Here is a 12,842-nt window from a genome sequence, read left to right on the forward strand (position 1 = left end):
AGGGAGACAAACCATAAGAGACTCAATCTCACAGGGCAAACTGAGGGTTGCCAGGGTGAGGGGGGTAGGAAGAGGGAGGTGGGATTATGGACATTGGGGAGGGTATGGGCTATGGTGAGTGCTGTGAAGTGTGTAAACCTGGTTGATTCACAGACCGGTACCCCTGGGGCTAATAATACATTATATGTTTATTTTAAAAAATTTTTTAAATTTAAGTATTAAAAAAAAGAGCAATTAAAAGGCTAACCAGACATCATGCTGAGAAAAGAAGCCAAACACATAATTGTACGTATTGTGTTTAAGCACTCAGATAAAGACCAAGAGGATCAAAAAGAAACAAACCTAATAAACTGAATAAAAGTCAAACTGTGGTTCCTCTGTGGGACATTATTGAGAAGTCAGATAAATAAGCCTTCTTGAATCCTGGGAACCTCTGTTCATCGCGGTATGTACGTAAGTGAAATTCCATCAAGTTATACACTGAAGATTAGCACATGTCGCGCATATTAGTGTATTTTTGCTTTACTGAAACAGCAGAAAATGATAAGGGATAAAGGGGAAATATGATGGTAAGGGGAAAGTGCAGCTAGATGTACTGAAGAAGCACAAACCAATCAGCTCTCATCTTTCTCAAATAAAAGAGCAGAAAAATCTGTTGGAAGGTGTCAAATGTAAATCTTCCTCCACTAAAACAGGATGATGCCCTGGTACCTAATTTTCCTTACTGTCCACAGCCCTTCTTGCCCGAGATGCCAGAGGACTTGCAGAGATGTCTGTGCCCTGCAGCAAAATGACGTGATGGGCTTGCACGACACAGATTAACAATCCTGCTCTGAACTCGGGCCCCTCTATAGAGCCAGCTGACGTGCCAGAGGGGCTGTCCTATCAGCAAAATGACAAGGCCGGAACTTGCCAGAGAACCTAAGAAGCTGTGTATGACCCTGACAGGGGAACTTACAGAGAGGTCTACGGAGCTGCTGCCTCTGACGTTACTGAGGTTAAAGCATTTAATGTTCTGTTTCAAGCCAGTATTGACTGGTGAAAATGAGCTGGATGTAGAAGCCCACCAGGCCCCTATGTGTGTCTCCATCTTGTGGCCCCACTAAATGAAGGATAATAGCTTCTTCCCACTGCCTTCCAATTCTCATGCAAACTCTCTGTTTCAGACAGCCCTAACCTGGGACTGGATAGAAAACAATTCTGAGAAATGGAGTCCTAACCATGTCCAAACTAACATACACAAGCCAGCTCAATCAACTTTACTTCTAGCTTTCTTGTCACAAGGTCCGTTTTTAAACTCAAAATACTGGGTCCAATTCCCAGCCACTAATGAGGACAAAGAACAAAATACAAAAACAACGTATTAGATACGACTCTCTGTTGAGATCTTTGCACTTATTAATTTCTGTTGAAATAACTTATTAGACAGAAAAAGGTTTTAATAGTAAAAACTGATAATCTCAAAAACTTTAGGTTCTTTTACTTAAAAAAAAAAGAGAGAGAGAGAAAAAATATATTGGGTAGGCAATTTCCAGTAATCTCCCATACTAGATCAAAATGAAATTACCAATTACAAGAAAAAAAAATCACAAAAGAAATTACAAATACCAAAGCATTGATACCATTATGACTGCACACCCGGCAAACAATGAGCATTAATTAGATATTAATTTTTTTTAAAAAACCACCCCTGCCTGATGAAAAACACCTTAAACCCCCTATGGGTCCAAAAGATTCTGTAACATAAAGAACATTTACATCTCGGCTGAAATAAAGGTACCTGTAATAAAATGTGGTTAGAGCTAAAAAGGTATTAGAGGAAAATTTATCATCTGAAATAATTCATATCAGAAAACAGAAACTAACTATCAATGAGCCAGCAGTCCACTTTATAAGTGAGGTCCTGATCTGTGCTTCTCTTGTGAATTTTCTTATACACCGGAAGTGACATTCACAAAGGCATTCCCACAGGGCGTACGGACACGGGTTTCTCTCAGCTGTGAGTTCTCAAGTTGTCAAACAGAGAAGCAACACTTTTTTGCTTTCTTACATTCACGGTGCATCTCCACAACGTTCCAGCTATGCTACGAGGTGAAAACGCCTGGCAGACATTCCCACATTTCTTACCATTTACACATTTTCCCTAGTGTGAGTTTTCACATGTCTTCGAAAGTAGGCAGGACACACGAAGGCTTTCCCACATTCCTTACATTCATATGGTTTCTCTCCAGTGTGGCTTCTTACATGTCTTCGAAAGGATGAGGGACAACTGAAGGCCTTCCCACATTCCAGACATTCGAAGGGTTTCTCCCCCGTGTGCATCCTTGCATGGACAGTAAGGTACGAAGAATGGCGAAAGGCTTTCCCACATTCCTTACATTCATACGGTTTCTCCCCAGTATGTGTTCTCATGTGGATCCTCAGAGCTGAGGGGTAAATAAAGGCTTTGCCACATTTCTTACATTCATAAGGTTTCTCTCCAGTGTGAGTTCGTATATGAACTGTCAGGTGGGAAGAACTAATAAATGCTTTCCCACATTCTTTACACTCGTAAGGCTTCTCTCCAGTGTGAGTTCTCAAGTGTTCGGTGAGGGACGAGGAACGGCTGAAGGCCTTCCCACATTCCTTACATTCATATTGTATCTTCCCAGTGTGATCTCTCACGTGTGCTCTGAAGGATGAGGGACAACTAAAGGCTTTTCCACATTCCTTACATTCATAGGGTTTCTCCCTACTTTGATTTTTCACGTGTGTATTAAGGGAAGTGGGAAGATAGAAGGCTTTTCCACATTCCAGACATTCATAGGGTTTCTCTCCAGTGTGTTTTCTCATATGGATACTTAAGGAGGAGGGACAGTTGTAGGCTTTCCCACAGTCCTTACATTTATAGGGTTTCTCGCCTGTGTGTGTTCTGACATGGACAGTGAGTTTTGAGGATTCGCTGAAGGCCTTCCCACACTCTTTACACTCGTAAGGCTTCTCTCCAGTGTGAATTCGTATATGTATTATGAGGTGAGAGGAAGAACTAAAGGCTTTCCCACAGTCCTTACATTCATATGGCTTGTCTCCGCTGTGAATTCTTTTATGTTTGGAGAGTGAGGAGGAACAACTAAACGCCTTCCCACATTCCCTACATTCATAAGGCTTATCTCCACTGTGAATCCTTTTGTGTTCCGTCAGGGACGAAGAACAGCTAAAGGTTTTTCCACATTCCTTACATTCGAAGTTCATCTTTCCAGTGTGAATCTTCATATGTGCCCTAAAGAAGGACGAACAACTGAAGGCTTTTGTACAGTCTTTACATTCATAGGGTTTCCCTTCGGTGGGATTTGTCACATGCTTCTTAAAACAAGCAAGAAAATGGAAAGCTTTCCCACATTCTTTACACTGATAGGGTTTGCTTCCAGTGTGAGACCTGATGTGATTCTTAAGGGACAAATGATCCGTGAAGGCCTTTTTACACTCATGGCATTCATAGGACTTTACTTCAGTAGTTCTCTTGAGTACATTCAGATGTGAAATTTGGCCCAAGGCTTGTCCACACCGATTCTCTTCATTGCATTCATAGATGTTCTCCACAACTGGACTTCTTTTAAAAATAAAAGCACATTATTAGTAATAAATAAACTTTTATCGTTTTCAGTGACTAGGTACATTTTCTGCCCTGTCAAGTTACAAGTTCAAAGTTCTCACAGAAGGGTCTACGATACCCAATATTACCACTGAGGTTTTCTTGACGTACAATTTTTCTGATAATTGCTTACAACTGAACTCTGTGTCAAACACTGAAGATTGCAATGTCTTTTGGGGGAAAAAAATCTTGAAAAAATTCTTTATGAAATCACAATTTTGGAACAAATTCTAGATAAACATTTTTTAAGTTTTATGACATTTTAAGATTCTCTCCTGAGGCATTACTTTTTCTTTTATGAATGGCACTCACCTCAAATGTCTCTCATGGTTTTTGTTCTGATAACAAACACCCTGGTATTCCCAGTTTTTGGGTAAAATGGATGAGCGAGAATCATTCCTTTTGAATCTCACTATTTTCTGTTCATTGGATATTTCCTGTCCATAAATATCTTGTGGAGCTACTGATTGACTGGTTTTAGGCTGAATCTCAAAACCTGAAACAAAAAAGTACAGGTACCTATAAGCAAGGCACTTCTGGCAATGTGGCTGTTTCAGGACTTTGGTAATATGCAGAAGGGTCAAAACAGTAAGCAAGAAATTATTCCATGGAGACTGAGACTGACAGTAGCACAAATAAGGTACTATTAGGAAAACAAGGGGGACTTGGCTGGCTCAGTTGGAAAAGCATGCAACTCTTGATCTTGGGGCCATGAGCTTGAACCCTACGTGGGGTATAGAGATTGCTTCAATAAATAAAAAAAAGGAAAACAAAATAAAAAGGAACCAGTTCCTTCCTAAAGTGCATATGACCAAATACTAACTTACAAGAAGAAATACGGGCAGTATTTCAGGAACAAGGGAAGGGTGAGAATACCGATAAAAGTCAAAATAGTAATCCAAGATAGCTGGAAGATCAGACTCCTCAAACAAAGCAAAGTTTTGCTTTGCTTTTATTTGATTTTTCCAAACCTAATATTCCCCCAACCAGGAGAGTTTTTCCCAAGGACCCTTGCCTTCCTGGTGCTCCCCCTGGACAGGTCCTCCTTCCACTGTCTCCAGGTCCTCCTCTTGTTTCCACTGGGAGATCAGATATGGTGTGTGTAGTGGATACCCTGTTAATGCAGAAAGGCGCATCATGAGGAAAAACAATGATGATCCATAAACACTTCCATGAGACAGGGTCAAAATTTTGCTCTCCTGATACTGTAACGATGGGAAAGAGCAAACTGAATTTCTACAAAATGTCAAAAGGTTTTTTTAACCAGGGGCTGGGTGGGGGAGTAGACAATGACAAAGACAATGACACAGCCTCTGATTTCTAGAACTGATGTGACATTCGTTATCTAAACTTTAATGTTAGAAGCTCATGTGATACAGCCAGGCCATTCTGTTCTCCTGTTGCACATTAGTAATCTCACAGAATACCAATCTTAAACAAGATTACTCTGAACATGATAATTTTTTTTTAAGATTTTATTTATTTGACAGAGAGATACAGCGAGAGAGGGAACACAAGCAGGGGGAGTGGGAGAGGGAGATGCAGGCTTCCTGCTGAGCAGGGAGCCCAATGTGGGGCTTGATCCCAGGACCGTGGGATCATGACCTGAGCAAAAGACAGATGCTTAGCTACTAGGCCACCCAGGCACCCCTAGACCATGATAAAATTAAACAAATTAAGGCCACTACATAATTTAATCTAAGGATGACTCACCCAGTCACTGTGCCCCTGACGAAATACTTAATAATAAAATGTCTACCTTGGGGCGCCTGGGTGGCTCAGTGGGTTAAAGCCTCTGCCTTCAGCTCAGGTCATGATCTCAGGGTCCTGGGATCAAGCCCCGCATCGGGCTCTCTGCTCAGCAGGGAGCCTGTCTCCCTTCCTCTCTCTCTGCCTGCTCTCTGCCTGCTTGTGATCTCTGTGTGTCAAATGAATAAATAAAATCTTTAAAAAAAAGATTTGGGCAGCATCCAACCTAAAGTGACCCCCTGTGGACTGGGTTGAGCAGTGTCCCTTGAAAAGTTATGGCCAAAGAAAGCCATGAAACAGAATAGAGAGGCAGAAATAGACCTACATATGGTCAGCTGATATATGACAAAGGAGCGAAGGCAATATGTGGAGAAGATAGTCTTTCCAAAAGAGACTGAAACAAGCCATCAACATGAAAGAAAATGAATCTAGACACAGACTTTTACATTCTTCACAAAATCAACTCAAAATGGGGACAGCTGGGTGGCTCAGTAGGTTAAGCATCTCCCTTCGGCTCAGGTCATGATCCTGGGGTCCTGGGATCGAGCCCCACATCGGGTTCCTTGCTCAGCGGGGACCCTGTTCTCCCTCTACCTGCCGCACCCCCTGCTTGCACACGCGCTCTCTCTGACATATAAATAAAATCTTAAAAAAAAAAAAACCTCAAAATGGATCAAAGAGCTAAATAAAAATGCAAAATTTTTAAACTCCTCAAAGAAAACATCATATGAAAAGATACCCGAACATGTCATCAGGAAAATACAAATTAAAACAATGAGAAACCGCCACACCTTAGATCACCTATGAGAACAGCTAAAATTCAGAACACCGACAGCAACAAATGCTGGCAAGACTGTGAACAGGAGCTCTCATTCACTGCTGCAGGGAATGTGAGATGGTCCAGCACTTGGGGAGATAGTCTGGCAGCTTCTTACAAAACTAATTTTACCATATGATCAGCAATCACACTCCTTGGAATTTACCCAAAGGAGCTGAAAACACGTCCACACAAAAACCTGCACACGCATGTTTACTGCAGCTTTATTCACAGCTGCCCAAACTTAGAAACAATTAAGATGTCCTTCAGAGGGTGAAGGAATAAAACTGCGTTACACCCAGACAATAAAATATTATTCAGAACTAGAAAGAAAAGAATTATCAAGCCATGAAAAGACACGAAAGAAGCATAAATGCACATTACTAAGTGAAAGAAGCCACTGAAAAAAAAATCTATATAGTATATGATTCCAACTACAAGACATTCTAAAAAAAAAGCCAAAACTATGGAAAGAGTAAAAAGATTGGTGGTTGCCACAGGTTAGTGGGGAAGGAGATGAACTGACAAGGCAAAGAGGACTTTTAGGGCCGTGGAAGTACTCTGTATGATACTCTAACGATGAATATGTACCATTACATCTTTGTCCAAAGCACAGAATGTATTCTGTGTTGAATGATGGACTCAGGGTGATGATGGTGATGTGTCAGCTCCAGCTCATCAACTGTAACAAATGTACCACTCTGGCAGGAGATGTGCATAGTGGAAGAGGCTATACCTGGATGGGAGCAGGGTGTACAGGAGAAGTCCCTGTTATCTACCACTCACTTCTGCTCGGAATCTACAACTGCTCTAAAAAAGTGTATTGAAATAAAATAGCCTGTTCCTTCTTGAAACTTCAGAATGTTATTTTATTTGGAAATAATGTATCTTATCTAGAAATATGTAGCTATAATCAAGTAAAGATGGAGTTATACTGGATTAGGGTCAGTCTTAAATCCTCTGAGCAGTGTCCTTTAAAGGAAAGGCATAGAGACAGAGGAAGAGGGCCATGTGAAGATAAAGGCAGAGATTAGAATGATCCAGCTGCACAGGGTGCCTGGCTGGCTCATTCGGTAGAGCACGCAACTCCTGATCTCAGGACAGTGGGTTCCAGCCCCACGTTGGGTGTAGAGATCACCTGAAAATAAAATCCTAAAAAAAAAAAAAGAAAGAAAAAGGTATCGCTGCAAACCAAGAAATGCCAACAATTGCTGGCAACCACCAGAAGCTAGGGAGAGACCAGGAGAGACTTCTGCCATAGAACCTTCAAAAGGAGCATGGCCCTATTGACACCCAGATTTTGTACTTCCAGTTGCCAGAAATGTGAAAGAGTAAGTTTCTGCTGTTTTTAGCCACAGTTTGGGGTACTTTGTTATGAAAGGCCTAGGAAACCAATACAGCCTGCTTCCAAGACCCATCTCCAAAGCACTCACCCAAAGTACAAACCCAATAATATGTACTTTTTAACACCTTTATTCTGAAACATACCACAGCTCCTCATGTCATGTGTTCTCTCTCTGTGCACTGAGTAATAACCCCTCTTGTTTACAGGTATCTTTCTGAGTAAAGAGCATTGATGTCAGTAAAATTCTCATAAGGACCCAAACCACAAACCTCCCTAAGGCCCAAAGTGACCCCTGAAGTCTGTGCCCGCACTTCTAACACTTAATAACCCTCAAGACTTTTAGCCACAAGAAAAATAAAGACAGGGATGCCTGGGTGGCTCAGTCAGTCAGGCATCCGCCTTCAGCTCAGGTCATGATCCCAGGGTCCTGAGATCGAGTCCCACATCTCGCTCTCAGCTCAGCAGGGAGTCGGCTGCTCTCCCTGCTTGTGCTCACTCGCTTTCTCTCTCTTTGACAAATAAGTAAATAAAATCTTAAAAAAAGAAAAGAAAAAGAAAAAGGCAGTTCACTATACACGTTTATGTGATGGTGAAGCCATTAGACTCTAAGTTCTTTGGGGCCTGTGACAATGTTGGTCTTATTTACCAATTCGTTCCAATTCCTCAGCCTAACTCCTGGAACAAGATCAATTAGTGAAATTATTTTCTAAACAACTAAATGAAGGAATGTTGCCATTCTTACCTAGTGAGGCCAGGTTCTGAAAGTTTTCCAGCATCACATCTCTGTAGAGGCTCCTCTGAGCCAGATCCAGCAGAGCCCATTCCTCCTGGGTGAAGTCCACAGCCACATCCTCAAAGACCACGGAGTCCTAAAACATCCCAAATATATCCGTTCAGAAAGGTGCCTATTCTCCCCACATGTGCAAGAAGACTGATGAGGCTGCTAACACTAGGGAACTGAGAATCAATTCATAGGAAGTTCTGAAGATTTTATGGTCTCCCAACATCTACCCTAGAGTTCAGACATCTGATCTTTCTCTTTCTATCATTACATCCTTCCTAACTGACCCCATCCTATCTCATGGATCTAACCACACTTCTAAAACACCAAGTTTATCTCTCACACGGTTTGATGGTGACCAATTCCAGTCTTATAATGATCCAAGACAGTCCAGAGCCAATAGCAGAAATGACAGAAATGCTCTAGAGGTGAAATAATTTCCACACTGACACAATTTCACCTGCTTCCTTCTTTCCCACCACAGCAATCAGCACAACATAAAAGACTGTGCCAAATACAAGTGAGATTTAAATGCATAAAAATACACTGAGGGGGGCACCTGGGTGGCTCAGTGGGTTAAAGCCTCTGCCTTCGGCTCAGGTCATGATCCCAGGGTCCTGGGATCAAGCCCCGCATCGGGCTCTCTGCTCAGCAGGAAGCCTGCTTCCTCCTCTCTCTCTGCCTGCCTCTCTGCCTACTTGTGATCTCTGTCAAATAAATAAATAAAATCTTAAAAAAAAAAAAAAATACACTGAGGAACAGGGAGCATTCCCCTTCCCACAAACCTGAGGCCCAGGAGCCTTGGAAAAATACAACTTGCAACTCAGGCCCACAGTTGGCTTGTACTCTAGGCCAGGGGTCAGCGAACTACAGCATATGGGCTAAATCCAGCCTACTACTTGCTTGTGTAAGTGAAGTTTTATTGGAACACAATAAAACATTTGTTTATGTACTGCCTGTGGCTGCTTTCAAACTAAATTCACGGCTTAATTGCAACAGAAACTCTAGAACCTTCAATGTCTAAGATACTTACAATGTGGCCCCATAGAGAAATAGATTGCTGACCACTGCTTTAAACAATTAGGAGGTCAAGGACTTGGTGGGATGGAAAATGCTTTTGGAGAATCATTAGCTTCTACCTACCTGTGTCATATTTTTCTGTAACTCAGCAGCCCTTTTTTCTTCTTCCATGTTCCCTTCATGAAGAAAGTCAGAGCACTGAGAGGTTAGAGCTAAAGCAGGAGAAAGAAAACACGAGAATCCAGGTCTCCCCACAATTTCCACAACTCATGAGCCTGGATGCTACAGCACATCCACTATGAGGGGCTGATTCCCTCAAAACACACACCCACACACGCACGTGTATAAAGCATATGCCCAAGACACCCAACCAAATACACACACTGATCTTTTAAGGAGGTGGAATAATCTTACCTCCACTAGAGCTTTAAAAAAAAAAAAAAAATTGCTGGGGTCCCTGATAATTTAAAAAGGTTAAAAATGGCTAAAAGTCCCATGTTCTAAGTTAACTGAAATCTAAAAAAGTTGAGCTGTCAGTTTTCCCATGATAATGGAAAACAAAAAACAGCAGACAATGCCTGCCACCATAAAAATACACAGTGTCAAATCCCAAAAGGCACTTATAGCTGTGACGTCTGATGGCTCCACTCCCAGTATTTCTTACTTCTGCACCACTGGCAGGCTAACAGGAATTACTGCTCAGCCCCTGACCACTGACCCCTTCATGGGCTGCAGGGCCTCTGAAACTTGATTTTTGCGAAAAAGCACCAATGTACTAAACTCCACATGTAGGAGGCAGAGAAGACTGCCAAGCTGTGACTCTCCTGCTAAACTGTGCCTACACTGTACAGAAAAGCAGAGCAAAACACCAGAAGTGAAGTTAGTAACATGTCATCTCTGACAGCGGCATGTGCAGCTCTAGTACATAAATTTAAAATAATAAAAACACAACAGTTTTTCCCAGGCAGTGGATCTAGTAGGACATTCTTTTAAAAGACTTTATTTATTTATTTGTCAGAGAGAGAGAGCAAGCACAGGCAGAGGTAGAGGGAGAAGCAAGGTCCCAGCCGAGTAGGGAGCCCATCCTGGGCTCAATCCCAGGACCCTGGTATCATGACCCAAGCCAAAGGCAGCCGCTTAACTGACTGAGCCACCCAGGCGTCCCCCAGTAGTACATTTTAAAACCGATAAAAATCACAACATCCTTTACTAAATTAATAAGGTGCCATTTGAGCAACTGTGATGTGAGAATGATCTTCAGAGAGCTTTTCTTTTAGAGAAGCTCTGCAAATCAGGTATTATTACAACCAGGTTATAGCTGAGAAATCTGAGAATCAATTAACCATACACTCAATGTTATCCAGTCAGAAAGCTGCTAAGGTGTAGGTAACATAGGATGTATCACACAGATGGGCGTGTGAATGCAGGCCTGTCTGGCTTCAGAGCCTAAACTCCCAATGAGTCTATTTCTGAACATATACCCTACACTTTATTTGTTAGTGAGGCCGTTATAACTAACATGATGAGAGTCTAGCCTAGAACTCTACTGTGCACTACGGAAAGTAGACAGATGAAGTATTCTATTTACATGTCTTATCTTGGGGCGCCTAGGTGGCTCAGGTGGTTAAGTGTCCAACTCTTGAATTCATCTCAGGTCATGATCTCAGGGTCGTGGGAACAAGCCCTGCATCAGGCTCTGTGCTCAGTGCAAAGTCTGTTTGTCCCTCTCCCTCTGGTCTCTCTCTCTCTCTCTGGAGAGAGATAAATTAATTAATTAATTAATTAATTTTTTAAAAATCTTTAAAATAAATAAATAAATGTTTTATCTTCGAGCTCCTTTGACTAGGCTCTCTTTTTGGTCAAGGAAGCTTCCCTTAAGGCCTTTACCTCTTGCTCCTTTATTTCATATTTACTTAGGTAATATTTACCCCAATCCCACTACATACAGTCACAGGGGATATAGCACAGAACAAAACATGAAGGACACGGATGTTATAATCATGAGAGGGAGCAGTAAATGAACAAGATGTAAAAGGTGTGGTATACGATACACAATAATGCAGTATTCTACAGGGATAAAGAGGCACACACACATTTATTTTTAGCCAGTTAGGAATACTTTTGTGGCAGGGAAGCAGAAAATTAAAAGAAGTGTTTCAGATAACACTGGAAATCCACAGTTGGTGTGGTACATATATTCATGAATTTATGTGAATATCATCAACTCCCAGAGAAAATAAAATCAGTACGAGTCGGCTAATCATTAACTTAAGGATGGAAAAAGAACAGCATAAATGTCTAGGGAAATGAAAGTAGGACAAAATTAATATTAAAAAAAAAATAAAAAGAATCACAAAAATGAACAAGTGCTCACTTAACTGAGCCATCCAGGTGCCCCACAAACATCCTATGTAAATGCTGAAATGATAGAGTAATTCCCTCTGGGATCAGGAACAAGGCAAAGATGCAAGTTATATGCTATTCTAGTACTGACTCTCCACTGATGGACACTAGCAAACACACTAAAGAAATAAGAAAGCACGGTACTGGAATAAAAGAGAAAACGCTGCAAATGACACATGATCTCATTCTCGGTGTGAAATTCAAAATAACCTACAGATAAATGATTAAAATTTATAGCTGCATTCGACTTTGAAGGGGGTTACAGAGATACTAAGTAATCAGTTCACGTTTATGTACCTGAATAAAATGTATCAAACTGATGCCCACAGGCAAGGGAAAATTCACGGATCAAAGATCTGCACCAGAAGGGGAGATGGGAACGGAGTGGAGGCAAACGTCACCCCGCGCTCACCGAACACGCCGAAATCCACTGACCAGCGTACAGACGAGGTGGAGGCGCTCGTCCCCGTGACCGAATGGCAGGGATGCTTTTACTTTCCGAAAAGACAGCAGAGGATGCTCTGGAAGGCCGACTACAGAGGAAGGTGGTTCGCTAACGCTAGCCTGCAGCCGACTCACCCCCGCTGCTAGACGCAGCCCACAGCTCCTGATTCAGTGAGTTTGGAACCAGCCGCGGCAGAGGGGGGGACCCCCGGTGCTGGGTTCCGGCTGAGGCAGGGGGCACGGCCAGAGCGGCCGTCCGCCCAGTGCCAACCTCTCCCCCTCCCGGAGGCCGGACCTGGGGCTGGCCAGACCGAGTCCGGAAGGACGCGGCGAACCAGAGCAAAAAACTACCCCAGACGCGAGTGTGGCCCCGTGAAGCTATGGCCGCCAGCTCGCGCACGCGCAGGAGCGCACTTCTGCTTCCGGTTTCTGAGCCGCGCACAACGTGAGGGGCGGGGCCTAGTGAGCTGAGCTATAAGGATTGCGAGTCAGGGGGCGGGCCGGGGCGGGGCAGAGGGCCGCGGGGGCAATGACGGGAGGAGGTTGCTGGCAGCCGCAAGTGCGAGAAAAATGCTAGTTCCTTCTTGCAGAGAGACGCGTTTGGGGCCTGAGGCTGGATCAGCGCAAGACTTGGGGTTGGACGGGGCTCCCA

At 42.8% G+C, this 12,842-nt stretch overlaps 1 protein-coding gene across 1 annotated transcript; it reads right to left on the reverse strand.

Moving 5' to 3' along the window:
• Nucleotides 1-487: 487 nt before the first annotated feature.
• On the reverse strand, nt 488-9,514 carry LOC116567971 (zinc finger protein 699-like). The gene is made up of 8 exons (XM_032303376.1): nt 9,467-9,514; nt 8,285-8,411; nt 4,647-4,745; nt 3,944-4,127; nt 2,883-3,589; nt 2,245-2,780; nt 726-882; nt 488-525 (listed from the first exon to the last, which is right to left on the reverse strand). The coding sequence occupies exons 1-8, from the start codon at nt 9,512-9,514 to the stop codon at nt 488-490; spliced, it is 1,896 nt and encodes a 631-aa protein (XP_032159267.1).
• Between the last annotated feature and the right edge of the window lie 3,328 nt (nt 9,515-12,842).

Source organism: Mustela erminea, chromosome 1, assembly GCF_009829155.1.
Source record: "Mustela erminea isolate mMusErm1 chromosome 1, mMusErm1.Pri, whole genome shotgun sequence".
NCBI lineage: Eukaryota > Metazoa > Chordata > Mammalia > Carnivora > Mustelidae > Mustela > Mustela erminea.

Coding starts and splice junctions, on each gene's coding strand:
- LOC116567971 (XM_032303376.1), bottom strand. CDS start 9,514: ATGGAAGAAGAAAAAAGGGCTGCTGAGTTACAGAAAAATATGACACAG. Junction 4,746..8,284: donor TCAGAACCTGGCCTCACTAG/GTAAGAATGGCA, acceptor CTGCATTAACAG/GGTATCCACTACACACACCA. Junction 3,590..3,943: donor AACCATGAGAGACATTTGAG/GTGAGTGCCATT, acceptor TATTTTTAAAAG/AAGTCCAGTTGTGGAGAACA.